The 25,726-nt window shown below is 43.0% G+C and overlaps 1 protein-coding gene across 1 annotated transcript in view; it reads left to right on the top strand.

Annotated features, from left to right (window-relative positions):
- The window catches only part of LOC122813503 (UDP-N-acetylglucosamine transporter-like), a 755,441-nt gene that overhangs the window by 704,307 nt on the left and 25,408 nt on the right, over positions 1 to 25,726 (top strand). Inside the window, 1 exon segment of the mRNA XM_044085850.1 lies at positions 4,402 to 4,535. Coding sequence (XP_043941785.1) covers positions 4,402 to 4,535 — 134 coding nt within the window.

Consider the following 25,726-nt stretch of genomic DNA (forward strand, 5'->3'; position numbering starts at 1 on the left):
GATCCGCTATGGCGACCCCTAATGGGAACAGCCAAAAGAAGAAGATGATGATGATGATGAATGCATTCTACTGAACAAGTTGGAAAACATACTTTACAATGTGGTTTTGATTCTTTAGAGGCCTCCTGCAGGGCTGCTGTTACTGGGTCTGTGCTTAGAAGGCACGCTTGGCTTAAGGAGCAATCTTTGCCTGATCATGTTAAAGCTAAATTGCTGGATGCTCCTTTAAATCAGGGCCGCCTGTTTGGCAATAAGGCTGAAGAAGTTCTAAAAAAGATGGAATATAAAGCTAAATCTATGCGAATTGTTAAATATTTCTTACAAGTGCAACCTCCAAAATTTAGTAGGCATTGGCCCAATAAGAACTGGTCCTTTCCAGCCCCTTCCAGATCCTCTCAAGCCAAACCCAGACCCAGCAAAAACCCCAAGTTTCAGTCCCGGGGTACTCTCAGAGCTAAGCAGTGGGGGGGCTTCCACTTCTAAATCTGGAAATAAGACACCCCCCTACAGTAAACAGTCTCCGTGATTTCCTTTTAAAATTACCAAGCACTTATCTTTCAACCACCCCTTTGGGGGAAAAGATTGCTCTTCATACAAAGAACTGGGAACTCATAACCCAGGACAAATGGGTTTTAAATAGTGTCCCAGGGATACAGATTTCTTTTCCACACATTGCCAACACCAAACGGGTGGCCAGACCTGCCCCCGAATCAGTGGGCAGAGGCTCAACAACACGTACTTTCCCTCTTAAGCATGGTGGCTATTCAACTGGTGCTAGAAGAGGAAAAGGGACAAGGTTTCTATTCAAGGCTTTTCCTGGTACCCAGAAAAGACAAATCATGGCGTCCAATCCTGGACCTGTCTACTCTAAACACGTTTCTGGAGATTCCAAAATTCAAGATGCCGACTCTTCACCAGTTACTTCCTATGCTAGGCAAAGACTCCTGGTTGGCAACTCTAGATTTAAAAGAAGCCTACCTGCACATCCCAATCAGGGAATCTTGCAGAAGATACCTATGCTTCAAAGCAGGCTACTTACATTATCAGTTCTCTGCACTGCCTTTTGGCTTGTCTACTGCGCCCAGAGTATTCACAAAGTGCCTGGCTCCAGTTACTGCATTTTGCAGGCAAAGAAATATTCAAATATATCCATACCTGGACGATTGTCTAATTCAGGCAGAAAACCAGGGCATACTTATCAATCATCTGGCGTTTGTTAAAAAAAAAAAAAAAAAAAAGGTTCTAACTTGTCTAGGGTACACCATAAATGAAAAGAAATCACAACTGGTACCCTGTCAACAGATTACATTCCTGGGTGCAAGCTTGAATACAACTGCCCAGATGGCTTTCCTCACACCAGAGAAGCAAATTCATTTGGTAACCTACTTCAAATAAGAGGCCACAAAAACCCTGCTATCTGCAAGACAAATACTGCAAGCCTTGGGGTTCATGGTGGTCTGCATTCTTCTAATTCCATATGCAAGACTGCATATGAGGAAACTACAGTGGTATCTAAAAAGTCTATGGAGTCAACATTGTCACAAGCTGGAAACAATGATTCCCATCATACTTCGCCTACGCCTGGAGTTCCTATGGTGGGTAGAAGCCTGCCACCAAAACAAGGGATTACCATTCACACTGCCCCCTGCCACCCAAACCCTAACTACAGATGTATCAGACTATGCATGGAGGGGCTCACCTGGCAGGGAAGTGCATTCAGGGCAAATGCATTCCAGATCAAATGCACCTACATAGCAATCAAAAAGAAATGTTAGCTGTACAGAATGCTCTGACAGCCTTCAACGACTACATCCTTCCAGGACAACTAATGGTAAAGACGGACAACACCACAGTTATGTGGTACATAAGCAGGGGGGTACACATTCCTACCCTCTCTACAGACTAGCCATGACATTGTAGAACACAGCCCTGAGCTACCAAGTGCATCTACAAGTTCAATTCCTGCCAGGAAAATTGAATACACTGGCAGACGGACTAAGCAGGAACCTCATGGACCCACACGAGTGGAAACTGGAACCACGGATTTTCAACATGTTGACAAACAAATGGGGGAGCCCAGAACTACCAGTTGGACATGTTTTGTACAAGGACTCCCACAAACAAGCCTGAAAAGTGGATGCTCTGTCCTTCAGCTGGAAAAATCTATCAGTCTACGCTTTTCCCCCCTCTGCCACTGCTCTCCAAAGTTCTACTAAAAGTCAAACAGGGCAAGCCAAGGATGATTTTGATTGCTCCAGACTGGCCGTGCCAACACTGGTATCCCTTCCTGCACAGTGTCTCTCAAATATCTCCATGGCACCTGCCTCAGACCCCTTCCCTGCTGTCTTAGCAGGAGAACCAAATTCTGCACCCTCAGCTTCCAACATTAAACCTTGCAGCCTGGCTAGTCACTTAAATTCGCCCTTATCCCTCAGCAAATCTGTGATGGATGTCATCTTGGAGGCAAGGAAACCTAGTACTAGAAAATCGTATGCTGACAAATGGAAAATATTCTGTGCTTGGAACCAATCTTTAGGGATGAGCACAGCAGCACCCAATTTACCTCAGATTTTGCAATACTTAACTGAGATGCTTCACAAGGGGCCTGTCTTTTTCCTCCATTAAAATCCACGCCTCAGCTATTTCAGCTCACTATAACACAGAACCACCCCTCTTCTCTCATCCTCTGCTCAAGCAGTACCTCAGAGGGGCAAAAAACTTGAGACCACCCAGGAGAGCTCCAACCCCTGCCTGGGACCTTAGCTTTGTTCTGGAGAAACTCACTCTACCTACTTTCGATCCAGCTGCTACTGCAGACTAATTTCTTTCTTGGAAAACAGCCTTCCTTTTAGCAATCACTTCAGCTAGAAGGATATCTGAATTACAGGCCCTTATGGCAGTGGAGCCTTTCATCATCTTTCATGCCGACAGGGTATCTCTCAGGACCAATCCATCCTTCATGCCCAAGGTGGTTTCCAGTGTGGCTCTTAATCAGTCCATTCATTTGCCAACCTTCTTTCCCAATCCACAGAACAAAGGGGAACAGATTCTGCATTCGTTGGATGTGCACAGATAACTAAGATTCTACTTGGACAAGACTAAATCTCGAAGAAAATCTGAACAATTGCTGGTAGCATTTGCTGCAGGGGCAAAGGGGAAGGCTATTTCGAAACAAACAATTTCTAAATGGATAAGCAAGTGCATTCATTTCTGCTATAAGCACCATGGAAAAAACCTATCCCCAGGGGATCAGATCTCACTCCACCAGGACTGCATCTACTTCTGCAGCCTTTCTCAGAGGTGTCCCTACTAGGGCTATCCTAGAAGCTGCTACTGGGAGTTCTGTGCATACTTTCACCAAGCATTATCATTTACCATTTTTCTCTAAATCCAGAGCTGGCCTTGCCACTGCTGTCTTGCAGGGCCTTATAGCTGGCCCTAATGCTGCATAAACTCCTCCTCCCAACCATAACTTTGAGAATCTACCCAAATGTAATGACTGCAGCAGTGAAACACGAAGAACATAGTACAGTTGTCTACACTTACCATAAATGTAGATGTTCGAGCGTATTCACTGTTGCAGTCCTGGTTACCCTCCCTCCAGCCCCCTACATTTTCTGACTATACCTCTACTTTCCTTTACCATGCTTAAAAGCCTTTTCGGTGTATTTGCGTTTGGTTGGAGGTATACTTTTGTGTTTGTGTTTATTTGCTCCCCATTAGGGGGGCACCTGACATCTGGGGCAAGAAAAACTGGTGTAATGACATCGGCTGCATGTTTTATACCCCTGACGACCTGACATCATGGAAGAAGGGACAGCATCCGACGCAGGACCCAAGACTTTGTAAATCAGGCCGACTGAGGGCAACCTGCCAGCAGATTACCCAAATGTAATGACTGCAACGGTGAATAACACTCTAACATCTACATTTATGGTAAGTGTACACAACTGTACTTTTTTCACAGAAACTGTCGGCCAGCAGGTTACTTATGTCCACAGGCTCAGTATTTGTAGTACATTAACAGTTCGGCACAAGTCTGGGCCTTGCCTTTTAGGTTACGGATGTAACTAAAGAACGCCTTATGGTTGTCCTCAGTTGAGGAAGATAATTTGGATTCATTGTTTTACGTTGGATGGTAGTAGCTGATTTTGCAAGGGGGAATGTTTAATCAGTGAAAAGTACTAGCTGAATTATTTTAAGATTTTAATGTGGTGGCTTCTTAGGCCTTTTTCCATGCAAAATGGTGATGTTAAAGTTTATACACAGTGTATTTTATGAAAAATCATGGCTTATGCTTCACTTGTACAGATTGTTGATGATTTAAAAATTTGTTGGAGGTTATATATTATTGTAAAAATGTTGATTTATTATGATTTGAGAAACTTTTCTTTTTTTTAGGCTCTAGGAGGACTGGTGGTAGCAGTTGTTATCAAATATGCAGACAATATCTTAAAAGGATTTGCAGCCTCGTTGTCTATAATACTGTCAACTGTGATATCTTATTTATTGTTGCAGGATTTTGTTCCAACCAGGTAATTTCTTCTACACATTTTTGTGGTAAACATTGTATAACTACTAGTACTTGATCTTGGTTTTAAATTGTAACTGTATTTAGACCCGTGTTCAATTTGTGTGTTGTTGCTGCAAATATATTGAACTGTTTTGTACACTTGTAAGGACTAAAACTGAATCTTTTGCATTTGTGATTTGTAAAGTTGATAATCCTGTGCATAGTTATTTTCCTCCTTAATAGTTACTTTTATATAAGATTGGTCATTGGAAGACCGATACTGATCTAAATCTTATTCCCAGGTACACATCAGGGAGGAAAACCATGTAAGAATGATACAGCAGTATATCAGCAAAGTATATGCTGTAGTCTGTAGCCATTGAGTTTCATGTTAAACATATGTACACATTTAATGGACAATCGTATCTCAGTAACAGTTGTTAAATTAGTACAGAGAGAATAAGGGGTGACAGCGCTTGTTAAGAGTTACCAGGTAATTTTGCTAGAAAGCGGAATTCTCATCAAAACATTGTGGATGAATGTAGGATTCTTACTTAGATCATGCTCGAGTGCTAATAACTGTAGGCAGTCTTTACTGGTGGTTCTGCTTGTGTCATTGATTACAGAATGTGTAATATTCGCCTAGACCTCAGGGATTTTAAATGCCTGCTAGTCGTAGCAAGCAAAAACTATTTAACTTGATTGCGGGACACATTTTTCCATGGGGTGCAGGGAGTGCAAATGCTCTAACCTGTACAGAATTTGGGGCAAGCTTGTAGGCAGTGACATCAATTTCATCTCAGAAGAATTGAAATATAGGATCATAAGAGGTTACTAGGCTATTGGCCCTGAGGCCCTTATAAGCCTAGTCAAGAGTTTAGCCCATGTTTAGACAAATCAGTACCCCGATGCCCCTGTCCAGCAGGGACATGAGTGGAATCTCAGGGGTATATTTTCTGTTTCCCATCCACTTATCCAGGTTGCGCTTAAAAAGGGGTAAAGAGGTACTCTGCTTGATGTGCAGAGGAAGTCTATTCCACAGATGGGGGAGTCTCTGGGACATAAATCTGTCCCATCAACAAGTCTTGTTGATGTCACAGACCAAGTAGAGGCCACGCATGCGAGTTACTTGAGTGGAGCCTGACTTGCGGATATGCAGTAGTCCCATCAAGGTGGGGTCCTTGATCGCCTTGTATGCCACACAAAGGTCACCTCTGAGGAGTCTGTATGAAACTGAGTAGAGGGATAGGGCTTTTAGCCTATCTGTGTATGGTAGATGTTTGAGGCCCTGGATTCTCCTGGTGAGGAACCTCTGTGGTCTCTCCAGCTGCTACATGTGCTTTGCGAGGTACATGCCAAAAGGGGCATTGTACTCAATACTGGGCCTTATGAGGGAAGAATACAGGGATGTTATGACCTCCTTGTCCCTGGATGAGATGCCCTTACTTATGAGGTGGGCCATGTAGAAGGCTTTCTGTACAATGGAAGCAACATGGTAATCAAAAGTCAGGTTGCTATCATCCTGAGTGCCCAAATCTTTCACGACTGATTGCATGCTTAGGATGTTATTAATGTGATAATTTGTAGGGATGTCACTCTCCGCAAAGGGGGTGATGATATTACATTTTTTAGTATTCATCTTGAGGCCATGTTTCTGGCACCAGTCATTTGTCTGAGTGAGACCCTCTTGGAGGATGTCCACATCACTAGGGGAATTGATGACAGCACCCAGCTTGCAGTCCTCTGCAAACTTGGTCAGCCATAGCCCACTGGTTTTGGCCTGCACCTCAAAAAAGTATATTCCAAATAACAGAGGCCCCACAACCGAACCCTGGGGAATGCCACTTGTTACGGGTCTACTGCTTGAGGTGGGTTCCCCTATTAGGGACTACGTGAGTTCTATCAGTGAGCCAGTTTGCTGCCTGTGTGGTAATATATGGATTGATGCCTAGCTGAGAGAGTTCATCTATTATGCCTGAGTGGGGAATAGTGTTAAAGGCTTTGGGGCCAGGTCAAGGTAGGTGGCGTGCTCAGCTTTCCCCTCACCCAAGGCTTTGGAGACAGTCTCAAAGAAGTCAACCAGATTTAGCAGACATGACCTCTCCTTGACGAAGCCAAACTGTGTGGGATCAAGTGTTTGGAGGTTGCCAATGTCCTTGTTAATGAGGTCCATGATAATCTGTTCCATGGCCTTGCAGATCAGGCTAGTTAGGCTGATGGGTCTATAATTTCCTGGATCGGTGGACCCTCCACCTTTGTGTAAGGGGATGACAGTGGCTGTCCTCCACTCAGCTGGGATGAAGCCAGTACTCTGCTTTGGTTGAATAGGGTGCCTAATGGTGCTGCAAGTTCATGCATGAGTTCATGTAGAATGCAGCTTGGGATGTTATCGGGTCCCATGGAGGCTGTGTTTTTTGCCTTTGGAGAGCAGTGATGAACCCTTTCCTAGATATAAGGGGAAGGGGGCAGGTACTGGGGCTGTCCATATTTACTGATGGGTGGGACAGAGAGGTAAAGTTTTCATTGAATCCGTCACCCAGCATTTGTATATGTGGTGCCCTTGGCCACCAGTTCAGAACAGATCTGGGTGTTTCCTTTGAGGTTGCGGACATATGTGAAGAAGGCCTTATGATTGTCTGTAGTAGATATGGCCAATTTGGACTCTAAGTTTACTTAGGAGGATTTCACTAGTGCTCTTTTGTTCAGGCTAAGGAGACATTGCTTCCAATTGGCCACTTGCTCCTACTTGGTCTTGGATAGCATTTTTTTCCTTTTATTAGAGTTTATTTATTGCAGATGTCCACCAGACAGGTTTACTCTTCCTTGCAGAGGATGATTTAGTCCTTTCGGGTATTTCTGATTCCATGCATCTATAGAAATGTTTGTATAGTGCTTTGGTGTAGTTTTGGATATTGGTGCCAGTTCCTACAGAGGGGGAGGGAGCAATGAAACTGTTTACACCATCCCTCAGCAGGCTGTAATCAGTTTTGGAGAAGTTTTTATTTCTAATCCTAGCAAGAGGGGGGTTGGGGAGATGGTGACCTTGAAAGTGACCACTTTGTGGTCAGATCTTACCAGGGAGGGTGATACTATAGTGATGCTGCAGTAGTTACTTATGTTGGATAATACCAGGTCCAAGATATTATCACCTCTTGTGGGGGTATCGCCTAGCTGTTCCAAGGCATTTGCATTTACAAAAGCAAGGAATCTCTGGGCATTTGTGTTCTGGCGTAAGTAGTTCTTCCAGTCTAGTTTGAGAAGTTAGTCACCCAGGATCCGGGTAAAGGATTGAATCTTGATAGGTTCAAACAGGTCCAAATAAGTGAATTGGGCATCTTTAGTCAGATTTGGGGGCTGGTAGCTAGCTATGATTTGAATAGGGGTCTTTCACCTGGAGTGTCTCCTGTGCGTCATACTGTTTGGCCAACCTGGAGATGTGTACGTCTTTAATGTATATTGAAACCCCACCTCCTTTGGCTTTAGTGCCCACAGTTTGCGGTCTGAATGTATGATAGGATGAGTAACCAGGTAAGGCAGGGGTGTTCTGCAGCTTTGAACCAGGTTTCTGTGACTGCACAGATGTCAACATTTTCCACGGTTAGGAATGCTTGCAATGAGTGCAATTTCATGTTTAGACTCCTAGAGTTTAGCACCATGACCTTTAATTTGTGTTTTGTTGAAATTTTTATGTTGGTGGTTTTAACCTCAGCACTTTGCCTAAAAAAGGCACTGTAGAGGAGGCAAGAACCTTTGCCAGAAGCCTGAAGCCTAGGTGAGACAGATGCAGGGAATCTCTGGCAAAGCATCGTGATCTGCCAATCATATCTTCCCAGGCTGTCAGGTACTGGATCCCCCTGGAATGACACCAGAAACGAAGCCAGTTGTTAGTCAATAATTTTCTGTTTGTATTGAGGCATCACTCTGGGTGACGGCAGAATGCTGCTTAAGGCTAGTGACATACCTGCCTGGGACACATAATCAGCGAGCTCAATCATGTCTTTCTTCATGTAGTCCAGAGAGGTGCATCTCAAGTCATTCACGCCAACATGGACTATAACAGAGTCATAACAGTACCTGGTGAGAGACTTGAGTGTGTGTGTGATGTGGTGAATTCTGGCATCTGACCGACAACCAACTGTGACTTTCTCCTTACCTAGCCTGGTGAGAGCCATATTTGTGTCTCACAATGGAGTCTCCTATGACAAATATGTTGGGTTTATGGTGAAGCCTTAGTGGCTGTGAGGCACAGGTGTGTGGAGTATGTGTGGTATGTGGTGTGGAGCTGTGGAGATTGAATGTGTTTTTGCCTCTGAAGTCTCTGTTTGGGTATGTTTATGTGGAGGACCTCCGCATACGTAGGTGTGTGCTGTGTAGGTGGTGGTGGTGTTTGAGGTGTAGTGATTGTGTTGGCAGCCTTTCCAGTAGATATACTGGCTTGAGGGGGAGAGAGCTTGTTTCTAGTGTAATTACATCTCCCACAAATTGTGTTCCTAGGTGGTAGCAGTAGATGGTTGTCCGTGCATATGAGGCAGTTGCTACACTGTCTCAGGATGCCCATATCAACCAGACTGGGAGGAGAAACTGTAGACGTTGTCCATATCTGTCAGAATCTGAGGGAGAAAGGCCAGGGAGAGCTAAGGGGTGGGCCTAAAGCCCAAGTGCTTAAACCAAAAACTAAGAGCTTAGAATAACACTTAATTTAGACAGGCTATAAACAAGCAGTAATAAATGCAACAGAAAAGATGCAGTTGAACACTTTTTAGAGAACAGGCAGCAAGTAGCAGGAAAAAGCAAAGCAAGGTAAAGTAACAGAGTAGTAGGAAGAAAAACAAATTAGAAAAATATAAGCAGCTGAATACAGTGTTTTTTTTAATATATATATATATATATATATATATATATATAGATATAGATATAGATATATATTAAGTAAAAAGAGAGAGAGAGCAAGAACAGAAGATAATTCAAGATTAAGGGACTAAGGGGTTTGGCTTTCCCAAATGATCTCTGTATTAGGTAGAGTGAGCTAAAGAGATGGGACTGGGAGGAATGTCGCAAGTCAAATGTGCAGTAGGGGCGAGCTATTGCAAAACCCACCAGCTTTAAGAACACAACAGCAATATGGTGGGAGAATACAAGTTTCAGTACAGATCAGAAAACAAAATTCTGCCAGCAAATATATAAATAATTCAGTCTAGCAAAAATAGACAGTGCAGAACTCTGAACAGTTAAAGTGCCATAAAATGTACTTATCAGCTCTATATTTCCAGATTGTTTGAGAAGCATTCTCATGGAATGGGTATCTCTACACCCATTTGATTTATGGATATGCAGTAAGTTCATTAGGTTTGGGTCTTGGGTTGCTCTGTAGAGCAGGCATAAGTCTCCCTTAAGAAGCCTATATGATACAGAGTATAGTGACAGGGATTTTAGTCGGTCCATATAGGGATCATAGGAGGTTACTAGGCTATTGGCCCTGAGGCCATTATAAGCCTAACAAATAGTTTAGCTCATGTTTAGACAAGTCAGCACCGAATGCCCCTGTTCCACAGGGACACAGGTGGAATTTTGACTAGCATTGTGTATGGATTCTGTGCTTTATTTATCCTATGTACTAGTTAGCATTCTGCATCTTTTTGCAGCAGTTCCTGTGTCAGTAGCAGATAGTCAGGCCTTTGTCAGCGCATTACATGATGCGTTGCATCAACTACACATGCATTCTGATTTGTCATGACTACCAGTTTGTTTTTGTCACTTGCATACAGTAGCTCAAATGTGGCACTGTTCAGTTCTGAAAATGTTACTGCATTTGTTTACCCTTTGAGTCTGTTTTCAGTGCTGCAAAATTCAGAATTTTGAAGAACGGTGGCTAGGGAAGCTCTGTATGGGCCTAATTTGTGGAACCCTCTTGCCACCCTAAGGGCAGGTCTGGAATTTTGATGTCCGGGATTTCTTCTGGGGCCTAGTCACACAAAAGGTACATCTTTTACATGTTTCACAGCCTTCTGGGCCTTGCAAAGTTGAAGAATGCTCCTGATATGAAGGGGACTGAAATGTATTCAAGTCCTTGTCTGCTGAGAATTTAAGTCTTAGAAAAAACACCTACCAGCCTCCCACAGTGAGGGATGTATCCTTATCAGTGCAACCTTTTTTCCAGTTAATCTGTTTAGTTCCTTAGCTGACCAATGTGATCTCAAGGGGAAGCCCCTCAAATTGCTCATTTTTCGGTTGGGGTATTGTAAAGGTGGCTTTACTGTCAGCCGTGGTGGTGCAGCAGTAGCATTTACACCTCACTGCAAGAGGTTCTCCGGTTTGATTCTCAGTTGGAGCGCCTTCTGTATGGAGTCTGCATGTCCTCCCTGTGGTCGAGTGAGTTTTAAAGACATTCAGATAGGTGCTTGTGTGCCTTCTGTGAAAGTTGGGCACTGGGTTGGCAACTCGACATTGTAAAAACTTCACTGCCAATCAGTCTGCAGACCAGTGATCCGCTGTGGTGACCCCTAACCTTGAAAAGCCAAAAGACGCTGCTTTGGTATTGGTAAGGGTGGTACGTTTTCCTCTCCCTTTGTCTAGCAAAATTAGTCCTTGGTGGAGGAAGAGTTTGAGTGTCAGTCAGTTTCAGGGTCTATGGCCAAGGAGTAAGAGATTAGCTGCTTGTTCAACCCTTGATGGGAGCTGGAGTTGTGGGTGCAGAGTTTCATTTTTGGGGACTTAAGTACAATGCCATGCTAAAGGCATCTTCCTTCTTATATGCTACCTTTGGTGCATACCTATATCCAAATCCAGTTGTCCATAAATATCAAGTGCATCTGTAATTGCATCCGTCACAGGTTTGCACAACTCCTGGTTTGTTACTAGATCTGGAACACCAGGAGAGCATTAAAATGTCTTCCCATACAGACTAGTCTAGTTAAGGAGGATTTAATTTTTAAGATGGACAAAACTTCAGATTCCCTGGACTCCTATTGTGTGATGTATTGTTTGGGGAGACCTGGGGATTCCTTGAGGTCTTGCCTATTCTATCAGATATTCCTTGGAACTCATTGTCAGCTTCCCAGATTATCGTTCCATAGGATCACTCTTCATGGGTGCACATTCAAGCTCTGGAGGCACATTCCATTGCTCAGCACTTAAGGAAGGCTGATGCTTGCTGTTGTAAGCAGATTGGAATAATGTTTTGCCGGACCATTCCATGTATAATTCTGTGTGGTCACAGTGAGCCTACAGCAGGCCCATAGGCTATACTTCCTTCTCAAGGTAAGTATAAGGGGAATGACTGGTCTCACGGGAATGTATATTCCATTGCCTTTTTTGGGCCTTATACATCTCATCTAAGCATTTTGTCTGGTCAGGCTCAAGTGTCTCTTGTTGGTGCCTTATGAAATATGCTTGAAATCTTTTTGAGTTTGATATCAAGGACAACCTTAACCTGACCCTGATGAGTGATGATCTTGAAGACCCTCAGCTGAGAGGCAGAATATCTTGGCTGGGGTAGCAGGCTTAGCATTGTGTGTTTGCAATGTAAGGCGTAACCAAGAATGACTCCCCACCTCCCATCCCTAGGAGGGGTGAGAACTGTGGATAATTACTTGCGGAGTGTACCACTGGACCGAAGAAATTCTTTTAGAAATATTGTAAGATAGGCAGAAAGGATTGCAGAGTAGGGAAGACTGATCCTCTCCACTTAACCCCCTCCCAATGTCAGGTTCCTATCCCTTGCCAGTTTTGATCCTGCAGAAGAAAAAGGCCCTGTAGATGGCAGCAATGCAGGGCTAGGAGTCTCCTGCCAGTTCTGGCTCCCATGGTTACTGAATCTGTAAAATATCATGTTTTTTTTTTCTTTTTTAACTCTGTCTGTCTGAAAAATGAGTGGGAAAGTTGAGCAGCTCTCCAGTCCCCCTAGGATAGTAGATGTCATAGGATTGTCAGAAGGGGACTTCATCATTAGATGCACTCTACTCATATAAACTATTCCTTTCTTCACGGAAGCTACCATGCTGGAGTTGGGAGTAGGTCCCAGACTTTTTTTTCAACTTACAGCTGATGTAGGCTACTGCTACTGTATTGTTTGAAGGGAAGATCCTCTTCCCTCCTTTCCCTTTCCATCTCCCTCTCCCTCTCCCTCATGACTGAGGTAGCTGGTCTAATTGGTTCTTTGATCTTTCTTATTGCATGGTCATGGTGGGATTTGTGGGACACAGATACCCCAGTCCTCCTGCTTTGGAGAACTTTACTGATGGCCTAAGCATCTTTTATTGGCATACCTCTGTTGGCATTTGTGACCCTTTAGATCCCACAGACTAATTTGCTTCTTTGTGTTGCTCTTGCTGGTTATTCCTGGTACATGGAGATCTCTCTGTACCCTCTGTCATAGGGCTTCGCCATCAAGTTGTCATGTATAGTATCTGTGAGGTGGGGTTGCCCTTTTGAAATCCCATATGATGCCTGGTAAGTCAACTGTAGCTGGCCACTTCTGATTACAAAGTTCTTCATAGTTTCCACCCAAGGATTATTTATTGGAAGATACCCTTCTTCCGTGTATTGTTCTCCCTGTATTCTAGTGGAACCTGCATTGTTTAACCTTGTTAACTTGTTCTTAGAAAGACAGTCCAAGCCCCAGGTGTACTTGGACATTTCCATCTGTTCTACTCTTCCTTCCTAGTACCCTTGCATACTGCTTGCTGAATTAAGGGTCTTGGCTAGAAGCTGTGGCTTTCCCTTCTCACAGGTGAAGCCCATGAATCTGGTAGTCTAACTGGGGCCTGTGTCCTTTGAGTTTTTACATGGTCGAATGTGTCCTTTTCTTCAGCCATCCATCTGTCACCTTCTTGGGTGTGTACTGGTGGGTAAGTAGTTGTTTTTGGCTTCCGTCAGGCCTGTATGCCAGTGACTCATCTCCAGGCCTTCCACTCGGTGTGGGAGTCTAATTTGGTTGCTGTATCCCTTGCTAGGCTTGGGGTTGGCTCAGTCTTTTTAATGATTCCTGAGTGGAAGGAGCTCAGTGCGGCTTTCAACTTTTAAGGAAGTCCTCCTTAATCCACTGCTGGCATTACAGAAGTTATATATATATATATCTGTTACTGGCCCTCTTTCCACAAAAGCGACAAGGAGACAATTCATCTTTTGCCCCAAGAGAAAGGCAGAGTTAGGGTCCATTTCTGGATTTTCAAGGAGCAGCTGCACTGGGGAGGACTGCTATCTTCACTTTTTAGAGCATCCTTCCATTTCATGGACCTTAAACTCCAATTGAAACAAGCTTGCTTGTCTGGTTGTTTTGCCTTGGTGTGCATGTGTGAGAATTCACCCATGGGTAATTTTCTTCCCTGATAGCGCCACCTACTTTGTTGTCTTGAATCCCTGGTTCTGATAGCTGTTCAAATTCTCTTGCTTTTGCAGAGAATCACTTTGCAGTCTTCCTGAAGAGGTCTCGTCCATTCCTTGATATGTTGCCTGTACTCTGTCCTGCATCCCATGTATGAGAATGTTAAGTGGCCTTAACCCCTCAGTAGTGACATGAGTATTTGCATCACAACAAACTCTGATTATGCATATGTCTGTGCATGCTGTTTCCATCTGTATTGACAAGGGGTAAGGGCTATGTTCATTGACTGTGAGTAGGCCTGTCCAAGTCTTCTCTGCAGTGGCTGCTTGCATCCAGATATGACTCTGGTTTTCACCAGAGGATTTATCAGAAGAGTAGTGGTGAGATCCAGTCAGGAATAAGCAATTTCATCATATTGCCTGGTTGGCAAAACTGGATTTAAAGGAAGCCTACCTGCACATATCCCAATCAGGGAATCTTGCAGAAGATACCTATGCTTCAAAGCAGGCTACATACACTTCAAAGCAGGCTACATGCACTATCAGTTCTCTGCACTGCCCTTTGGCTTCTCTACTGCTCCCAGGGTATTCACAAGGTGCCTAGCTCCAGTCATTGCATTTTGCAGGCAAAGAAATATTCAAATATACCCATACCTTAATGATTGTCTAATTCAGGCAGAAAGCCAGGACATACTTTTGAATCATCTGGCGTTTGTACAAAAGGTGCTAACTTGCCTGGGGTATACCATAAACGAAAAGAAATTGCATCTTGTACCCTGTCAACAAATTATATTCCTGGGAGCAAGCTTGAACGCAACTTCCCAGATGGCTTTCCTCATGCCAGAGAAACAAATTCATTTGACAACTTACTTCAAACTAATGGCCACAAAAATCCTGCTATCTGCAAGGCAAATACTGCAAGTCTTGGGGTTCATGGCCTCCTGCTTTCTGCTATTTCCATATGCAAGACTGCATATGAGGAAACTACAATGGTGTCTAAAAGGCCTATGGTGTCAACATTCACAGGATCTAGAAGCAATTCCTATCATACCTTGCCTACAGTTAGAGTTCCTTTGGTGGACAGAGGCCTGCCACCAAAACAAGGGACTACCATTCAGTCTACCCCCTGCCGCCCAAACCCTAACAGACTCATCAGACTATGCATGGGGGGCTCACCTGGCAGGGAAGTGCATTCAGGGCAGATGGAACCCAATTCAAATGCACCTGCATTTCAATCAAAAAGAAATGCTAGCTGTACAGAATGCTCTGACAGCCTTCAAGGACCACATTCTCCCAGGACAATTAATGGTAAAGATGGACAACACCACTGTTATGTGGTACATAAACAAGCAGGGGGGGGCGGGGTACCCATTCATACCCCCCTCTGCAGACTAGCCATGGTTCTGTGGAACACAGCCTTGAGCTACCAAGTCCATCTACAGGCTCAATTCCTGCCAAAAAAACTAAATACACTGGCAGATGAACTAAGCAGAAATGTCATGGACCCACACTAGTGGAAACCAGAACCAAAGACTTTCAACGTGTCGATAAACAAATGGGGGAGCCCAGATATAGACCTGTTTGCCTCCCCCAGAACTACCAATTCAACAAATTCTGCATAAGGACTCTCCAAAAACAAGCTTGGAAAGTGGATGCTCTGTCCTTCAGCTGGAAAAATCTATCGGTTTATGCCTTTCCTCCTCTGCCTCTCCTTGCCAAAGTTCTACTAAAGATCAAACAGGACAAACCAAGGATGATACTGATTGCACCAGACTGGCCACGCCAACACTGGTACACCCCCTCTTGCGCACTGTCACTGCTGGCTCCATAGCACCTGCCTCAGACCCCTACCCTGCTGTCACAGCAGGAGAGCCAGATTTTGCACCCTCCGCTTCAAACCCTGAACCTGGCAGCCTGGCTAATTACCTAATCTCTCCATTACCATCCCTCAGTAAACAAGTGTTGGATGTCATTTTGGAGGCAAAGAGGCCTAGTATTAGAAAATCTTATGCTGAAAAATGGAAAAGATTCTGTGCCTGGAACCACACTCAAGGGATGGGCAGAGCAGCGCCCAATTTACTTCAGATTCTTCAATACTTAACTGAGATGCTTCACAAGGGCCTTTCTTTTTCCTCCATCAAAATTCATGCCTCAGCCATTTCATCTCATTGCAGCACAGAACCACCCCTCTTCTCTCATCCACTGCTCAAGCAGTTCCTCATAGGGGCCAAAAACTAAACACCACCCAGGGGAGCCCCAACTCCAGCCTGGGACCTTAACTTTGTATTGGAAAAACTCACTCTACCTCCTTTTGAGACAGCTGCAAGTGCAGAGTTAAAATTCCTTTCTTGGAAAACAGCCTTCCTTTTAGCAACTTCAGCAAGAAGGATATCTGAACTACAGGCCCTTGTGGCAGTGGAGCCTTTCATCATCTTTCATGCGGACAGGGTATCCCTCAGGACCAATCCCTCCTTCATGCCTAAGGTAGTATCCAGTGTGGCTCTTAATCAGTCCATTCATTTTCCAACCGTCTTTTCTAATCCACAGAACAAAGGGGAATGGATACTGTACTACTTAGATGTGCACAGACAACTTAGATTTTACTTGGACAGGACTAAACCTCAAAGGAAATCTGAGCAACTGCTGGTGGCATTTGCTGCAGGGGCAGAGGGAAAGGCTATTTCAACGCAAACCATTTCTAAATGGATAGGCCATTGCATTCATTTCTGCTGTAAGCACCATGGAAAACCTATCCCACAAGGGATTAGACCACATTCAACCAGGGCTGCATCTACCTCTACAGCCTTTCTCAGAGGTGTCCTACCAGGGACATCCTAGCAGCTGCTACCTGGAGTTCTGTACATACCTTCACCAAGCATTACCATTTGCCAATTTTCTCTAAATCCAGAGCTGGCTTTGCCATTGCAGTCTTGCAGGGCCTTATAGCTGGTCCTAATGCTATCTAAATTCCTTAGCTTTAGAATCTACCCAAATGTGATGACTGGAACAGTGAAACACGAAGAACATAGTACAGTTGTGTACACTTACCATAAATGTAGATTTTCAATTGTATTTACTGTTGCAGTCCTGGTTACCCTCCCTCCAGCCCCCTGACTTCTTTTGGCTATACCTCTATTCTCCTTTACTATTCTTAAAAGCTTTTTGGTGTATTTGCTTTTTTGTTGGAGGTATAACCTTGCATATATATATATATATATTTATTTGCTTCCCGTTGGGGGGCATCTGACATCTGGGGCAAGAAAAGCTGATGTAATGGCGTCGGCTGCATGCTTTATACCCCTGATTACCTGACATCACGGAAAATGAGACCGCAACTGACGCAGGACCCAAGACTTTGATAATCAGGCCGACTGAGGGCTACTGCAAGCAGATAACCCAAATGTAATGACTGAAACAGTGAATACACTCGAACATCTACATTTATGATAAGTGTACACAACTGTACTATATCCTTCTCTTCCATATTGCAGTATTCTCTCCCACCCTCCTGCCTTCTTGATATTTGCTGTTTATTGGATGATGTATAAATCATATCCTTGGACTGCTGTTCTGACTGGGGCATGAATACGTCACATTTATGGCCTACGTTGGCTGCCTTGCTATGTGCAACGTCGCACGTACCATGCAGTAGCAGAAGTCTCTTGTATACTAGTTAGACGTTTGGTTCATCTAAGCGGTGAATCCATAAGGTTGTGAATACTGCAACATGGAAGAGAAGGATCTCTATGGTTATGGTAAGATTTTACACAACTGTTCTTTCTATAGTTTTTATGTCAGTTATATATCTTTTCTGTCAAGATTTACCTCTTGGCCATATTTGCTTTTTGCCCATCATTTCCCTCTCTTTCTACATTACCTCTGAGTGAAACAGTTTTTGAAGGGTGTTTTACATATCCATACACCTATAAGACAGGTGACTTCTACTTGGTATCTTAATTTGGTACTGGAGAAATTTTCCCTTTTTCCTTTTGGGATCTGTTTATGAAGCTGATTTTGAAATCATCTTAGAAGTGTTACTCATTGCTCTGACTACTGCAAAAAGAGCGTTTCAGTTTCAAGCTCTTGTGATTTACCCTTAGCCTATCTGCGTATAAGATATCTGTGAGAAAAAAATCCTTCATTTATACCTAAAGTGGTTTCAGAGTTTACTTTAGTCTAGGCTGTTCATCTTCCTGGATTTTATTCAGAACCAAAAAATACAGAGGAGAGAATTTTACACACTTTGGATTCCCACAGGCAGCTCAGATATATTGACAGGGCAAAGACCTTCAGGAATTCTAATTAATGTTGGTTTCCTCTGAATATAAGAGGGACAACCGTCAGTACAGTTTCTAAATGGTTGGCTTATGTTACTGTTTTTGTTGCACTCACCATATTGGGGCATTTCCAGGCAGGGTCCAGCCCCATTCTACCAGTGACTTTGGCTACGTTTTTTACTTTTTGGGAAGAGCTATACTAGAGACAACAATTTGGTCATCACTATTTTTAGTCCGACACTACAAATGAGATTATTTCTCTGAGTACAGAGCAGGTTGGTATGACTATTCTCAAGGAGCTTCTGGACTCTAGCCCTTCTTCTGCCTCTCTTTCTCTTCCTAAGCTCTCGTGTTCATCCCATATAGCTAGGCTTACTGCATCAGTGATCCATGATGAACATAGTACAATTGTGTAAGCAAATGTTTCATAACAGTAGATGTTGCCATAGGAACATCCTCCCTGCACCACCGCCACACACACACACACACACACACACACACACACACACACAGTAGTGTTTTATGCCACAGTGTGGATATGTTTCCTTTCTCTTTCTCACAGCGTTTACCTGGCTGGGCTTCCTTTCTCTAAGACAAGAAAATTGTGAAAATAGTGAAGCTTTGGTGCCCTAATCACTGAAGTTATACCACTCTCCTTGAGTTGCACAGTGGTTAGGGGGTGTGGATGCTGCCCTAAAGCTTTGGATGTGGGCTAGTCGTGCAGTCATTAGCAGGATATATCCAGTGTAGTTTAGCCTATTGCATTAATGATCTTTTCAAACATCTGCTGTTTTAGTGAGTTTTGTACTTTTGCTGTGCAGTCATGAGACTTTATTACATAATATAACCATTGTGCTATTTTCCCTGTTGAGAGCAAAAATGATGTGCAGCTTGCTTAGTGCAAGTCTATCTACGTAGACTGCTTCTTTTATTCACAGAATGTTTTAGACCTCTGAAAAAGTGAAGAAATTGTAAATTTTTTTTTTTTGGAGATGTTATATTTAATAATGCTAACATTTCACCGTGTTCAGTTTTGAAGTGCACTTAGTTTTTTTTTTTTTTAGATAGTTACTGCATTAGGAACAAATGACAGTTTTCAAATGTGATTAGAGGATGTTATATTATTAAGTTACAATACAAGAAGGTAAATACCCACTTGCGGTAAAAGTGTACTTTTTGACTTTGTTCAAAATTAGACACATGATGTGTGCTTTCACAGTTCAACAGTTTTCTCATATACTAACCTGGTAAGTACTGTTTTCTCTGCACATTGCCAGTATTTACATTACCTTGTTTTGCATCAATGTCTTTTAGGATTAAAATGCTTATTTAGTTGCCCCTTATTTGCTTATGTACTTTGAGATGAGTACACAGCAGACAGACTGTTGAGTACCTTGCATGCATCTCCATCATCTTATTTTGCATCTCTGTCTTGTAGGATTAAGATACTTATTTGGTTGCCCTATATTTTCTTATGTACTTAAAGACAAGTACACAAGAGATGCAGATCTTGTTGTGAATGCCAAGCTCCATTCCTCATTTTCTGAACTCAGTAAAATGTCATTGTATTGATAGTATGACAATGGGTGGTCACATTGCACACAGTGCGTCTTCTCTCCTCAGTGTTTAGTATTGTAGTGAAACCAGTGACCTTCTCCATCCATGGGAAGGCAGTCATCCTTAGGCATGAATTTATAATTCCACCCTGTGGCTATCCTGCTAGTGGCTTAAAAGTGCATCAGGAGTAATGTGGATATCTTGTAAAACAAGCATCTGCCACAACTCAGGGGAGGGAGTATAAACTAAAGGATGCAGGTACTGATTCATTCTCCTTTTAGTCTGTATTTCTCCCAATTTTAATACAGGCCTTTCCTTCTGCCGTGAGGATTATGCTTTTGAAAATGTCTCACACATTGTCTTTAGCCTTAGGCTTTGCAGTCTGAGTTGTAGTTTTAAATCCAGGTCAGTCTGTTGTCTGTAGCTCATTGCTGGTGTCAAAATCGTGTACAGTTGCTTGAGAAAACAAGGGATGGTGCCCTTCTGTATCTTATCACCTGACCACTCACCAGTTGCATGGAGCTCCTTCTGACATCTGGCAACTCTGTCTTCCTCCCTTAAGACTGTAGCCTGCAAATGCCTCTGGATTGCACCCTTCGATAATTAGAATGCGTCTTCTGTTAAATCTTCTTTAGAAAGTGATTTGGAGGTGAAAGTAAAGGTCAGAAGGTGGGGAGAATTCTATATAACAGAGTTTGTATTTAGGCTTGATGCTGCATAAGGAGTTGGTCTTTGATACTGGTGCTTACCAGTGCTTTTTTTGTCTCCCCCAAGATGCTGCCCAAGTTGCATCCAAGAAGCTGTCCAGTCCTTTGTACTGCATCTACTTAACTACCCAGATATGCTGAGAACTGTTAATGAAATTATCCCTAGCTGACGGCGGGAGAAATATTTCATTGGGAGCCCACATCGTTTTTCCCTCTGTAATATTGAACTGCTCTTCATGTTCTTAGTTTTTCTCCCATGATACTTTAGAAATTTCATCCTTTTTTTCATTTCTCCAAGTCTTTTAGGTTTCTAATACCATGACTGGAATGGACCCCTTTCCTAAGTCAAAGTACGATTAAAGTTCATGAAATTAGTATTTTCAGTCTTTGAGGTCAGCCAGAAGTGCTCTTCGCAGCACCCGCAATATGCCCAGTAGTGACTCCTGCAGTTCATATGGTGTTACATGTACTGGTAACCTATCTAAATAACAATTGTAGATTCCTAAAAAAGACCCATTGCTCCTACTACTATTGGGACTGTTCTGGGTATCTTTCTTCCACATTGCTCTCATTTCTGCCTGCAGATCGTGATATTTTATGACTCTCTCTCCCTGTAAGCAAGACACTGTAGTCAGTGGGTGTAGTGATTTCAATTATCAATGCTACTTTTGTCTTCTTTTCATGGACCACTATATATGGTTTTCTCGCATCTGTCTTTTGATCTGTTGGTAATGGGTGATCCCATGTGATGTAGACTTCATCATTTTCTATGATGCTTTGTGGCTTATGTTTCCTTTGTTTTTCAGCCACTTAAATACTGTAATGTTCGCACAATCCCCAGTGCAACAGTCTTGCCACATTATTACATCTTTCAGTATACAGTCCTTCTGCCATTAGTATGTCACAACCAGCAACAAGATTTGCACCTGTTTCCAGTTCTGTTACACAAAACCTACATTTGTCTGTCTGTTTCTCCCATATGTTCAGTGGACTTTGTAAAGCAACATGTACATAGCCCTCTATCTTAGGCCGCCAGTATTAACTTTTCATCTTTTGGTTTGAATTAGCCTCTCCTTAACCATTCCTGCATTTGATCGTGATTGACATGAGGTTCTTCCAGGAATTTTCTATGCTTGCAACTATATTTATGCATTTTCCACATTTCTTGCCATCTGATCCTTCACCTTATATTCTTTCTTTTGTTTTTTGCCACATTCAGTTACTGCCTGATTTTTATTTACTTCCTTCCATTCCTGCTTGCCGCAGATATGCTGCTGCTAGTTTAAGCAGGGAAGTCATCTTAGATTTATTCTCCTCATGTTTTCAGAACTTTCACTACATTTGGGTCTTGTGAGGTCAGCAGATGTGTGCAGTCCCATTATTGTAGAGCTATACACATAATCAATTTCAAAGAGACCATACTTCCTTCGGAATAATCTTGGTATGCGCTGATTTTTATAAATCATTTGATGAGCAGGAAGCATCCTTCTTGTTTTGTTATCTAGTCTATCCAATACCTTTTGGGGACGGTCAATAACTCCAAGCCTGTAAGTTAGGAAAGGAAGAGCAAACTGGTTTATATTTTGAATGTTGTTCCTAGATGTCAGTGTTGTTTTCAGAATTAAAGTCTTCTAAAATATTCCTTACTAAGTTTTATTAGCATTTGTTCACGTTTCATTGTTGATCCTTCATCACTTCCCAAATATCTATACACTCCCTCTTGCTCAAGTTCATTTATATCACTTTCTTGTCCCAAACTGATGTTTTCTTGGTGCTGCAGTTTTCCTGCTTTGAACATTGCTTTTGCACATTTATGAAGACCAAATGACATTCTTATATTATCTGAAAAGGTTTTGACTACTTGCAGTTGTGCTTTCAGTTCCTCATCTGAGCTATACAGTTTTAAATGGTTGACAAAGAGAAGGCAAGTCTTCCTGCTTTGTTGTTTTCTAAGAGCCAAATTATAGCCATGGCCTTATCTATTAAGTAGACAGCTTAATGGGTTTAAGAGCAAGACAGAATAGCAGTGGTGACAGGGAGTCACCCTGCAATATCCCCCTTTGAATTTTTATCCCTGGAATAATAATTTGTCCTTTATCATGGCTTAATTGCAAAGTGGTCTGCCACTGTTTCATGGTCACTATAATGTAATCGATCAGTGTATGGTATATCTTATACATTTTTAAGCACACTTTTATCCATGAATCTGGGATATTGTCAAATCGTTTCTGTAGTCATTCCATGCTGTACTTAGATTCTGCCCATTTTTACAGTTCTCTATTGTGACCTTATTTAGCAACAAATGCTCCTTTGTTCCATGTGACTTTCTTTTATTGCACTTTTGATGTTCTTCATGTTTCACTGTTGCAGTCATTACAATTGGGTTATCCTGCTGGCAGGCTACCCTCAGTCGGCCTGAATTCCAAACTCTAGGTCCGGCGTCGGTTGCAGTCGCCTCTTCCCTGACGTCAGTGTGCCAGGGGTATAAAAGATGCAGCCAGCGCCATTTTCTTCAGTCTTTCTTGCCGTGCGGTGCCCGAAGCAAAAGCAGTTCGCAAGTGCCAGTCGGCCGACTCCTGAGATTTTCGTGTTCGAATTTCAGATCCGAAGTCTTCACTAAAAGCGGAGTACCCCGTTGGGGAAACTTTTTTCTTGCTCCAGACCGATGTCAGAAAAAGTTAATAATTGTATTTCTTGTGGGAAGCAAATAGCTCATAAGGACTTTCATTCTTACTGTATTCCTTGCCTAGGCCCTGACTGCGACGTTGCTAGTTGTCGGTTTTGTGCTAGATTTAACCAATGCGCTATTAAGTGTCTGTATGATTTTGCATTTCACTATTTTGGCAGAAGATTTAACTATACAGTGTTGTCGGATAGCCATCTGACTACCGGAATTCACAAGAAACGCAAAGAAAAGGACAGGCATCCGAGGTCCAAAACCGACAAAGCTTCTTCTAAGCCAGTCGCCGGTTCTCAGTGAGGCACCTTCGCAGTCCCTGATGACCGCTACTTTAGACTCGCAGGCCGCTACCCACACCCACGTGGGGTTGACCAGGCCGCTGGAAGCTCAAAGTATTGGACCTTCGGAAACTATTCCCTCAGATGGGTCCGGAGCCGCTGAGCAGGCATCGACTTCTGAGGGTGTTTTCAGACCTACTCAAGTATATGTTAAAACGACTCCAGCTTCAAAGGCAAAGACTAAAGCACCTTTAAAGACAAAGAAACAAGTACAACAGCCTCATGGGCAGGCCTCCATGCCTAAAAAACAGATGTTTAAAATGGCCGAAGACCTAATTACTTTGATCAGGAGTTCCCATTCCCCTCCTGGTAAGAGGCCTAGGCAAGAGACAGAATATGAATCTTCAGATCAGGTTTCCATTTCATCTGATTCCTCTTCTGATCAGGAATACTCTCTTCTTCCCTATGAGGATTCTGATGCTGAAGAATCTATCCCTTCAGCCTCTCCTCGTGAGGATTATTCTTTTGGGGAAACTTTACTTACCATGAGGGAGCATTTCCACTGGGAGACCAAGATTATTCAGAATCTAAGAAAAGGCTGAGAGACTTCCTTTTACTACCACAACACAGGCCCCTAGCTATTCCACCTTTGTAAGACATTGTAGATGATGTATTTTCAAAGTCCAGTCTGACCCTTGACTCCTTACCTCCATTTCCTGTTAAGCCGGACAGGTACGACAGGATCCCTGACTCTCATAATTTCCTTTTTAAAAACGCTGCTGCTGACCCAGAAACTATCTCTCAGGGTCCCAAAGGGGTCAAGGCTTTCAATGCAAAAAAATCCTACTCCCTCTGACAGGGATTCTAGGGCACTGGACAGATGGTGAAAAAAGTTACACTTCTGCTACCTTGGCTATAAGGGCTTTAAATTGTCAGTTTCATATGTTCAAATGTCAACAATATATTATGTCACTGCTTAAACAGAAAATGTTGATAAATTCTGAATGTGCAGAAAGCAAAGAAATGCAGGATTTATTGCATGCAGCTGAACAAGTGTGAAAGCATACTTTGCAATGCGGTTTTGATTCTCTGGAGGCTTCCTGCAGGGCCGCAGTTATGGATTCTGTCATTAGGAGGCATGCTTGGTTAAAGTAACAAACTCTACCTGATCATGTTAAGGCAAAATTATTAGATGCTCCCTTACAGCATGATGCATTGTTTGGTGTTAAAGCAGAAGAGGTGTTAAATGAAGGACAAAGCTAAATCTATGCAAACAGTCAAGGATTTCTTACAGGTACAGCCACCAAGATTTAGCAGACACTTGCCTACAAAAATTGGTCCTTTCCAGTGTCAGACAGGCCACAAAGGGGCAGATACAGACGCCCTAGCGGCAGATGCCCCAAGGTTCGTACAGATCTAAACAATGGGGTGCTTCTACCTCCAAAACTGGAGAAGACAAATCACAGCCATACAGGAAACCGTCCCAATGACTTCCCCCTGCCTGCGCCAAGCACTTATCTTCTGGCAGCACCTTAGGGGGAAAACCAGCACTTTTTTCTCAAAATTGGCACATAACCCATGACAAATGGGTCTTGAACATAGTGTCACAGGGCTACAAGTTTCACTTCCATACCCTGCCAAGGGCAAACGGTTGGCCAGTCCTGCCAAAACATCAATGGGCAGAGGCACAAAAACAAGTCTCATCCCTCATGGACATGAGGGCCATTCAACAAGTACCAGAGCAAGAGCAGGGACAAGGATTCTATTCAAGACTGTTCTTGGTACCCAGAAAGGACAAAGCCTGGAGACCAATACTGGACCTATCTGTTCTAAGCACATATCTGGATATTCCAAAATTCAAAATGTTGACTCTACAGCAGCTTCTGCCCATGTTGGGCAGGAAGGCTTGGCTTGTGACTTTAGATCTAAAAGAGGCATACCTGCATGTCCCAAACAGACAAATGCGCAGAAGATACTTCAGATTCAAAGCTGGCTCAATGCACTACCGATTCTCTGCACTGCCCTTTGGCTTATCTACTGCGCCCAGGGTCTTCACAAAGTGCCTGGCACAAGTAATTGCATTCTTCAGACAAAGAGGAATACAAATATACACTGCCCTTTGGCTTATCTACCACGCCCAGGGTCTTCACAAAGTGCCTGGCACAAGTAATTGCATTCTGCAGACAGAGGAATACAAATATACCCTTACTTGGACGACTGCTTCATTCAAGCAGAGAACAAGGATATTCTACTACAGTACCTGGCATTTGTAAAGAGATTACTACCATGCCTAGGGTACACAGTCAACGAACAGAAATCAAAACTAGTACCCTCTCAAGAGATAATATTCCTGGGTGCAAGCTTAAATACAACTGCCCAGATGGCTTATCTCA

Source organism: Protopterus annectens, chromosome 10.part0 (assembly GCF_019279795.1).
Source record: "Protopterus annectens isolate FY-2018-M chromosome 10.part0, PAN1.0, whole genome shotgun sequence".
In the NCBI taxonomy this organism is placed as follows: domain Eukaryota; kingdom Metazoa; phylum Chordata; order Ceratodontiformes; family Protopteridae; genus Protopterus; species Protopterus annectens.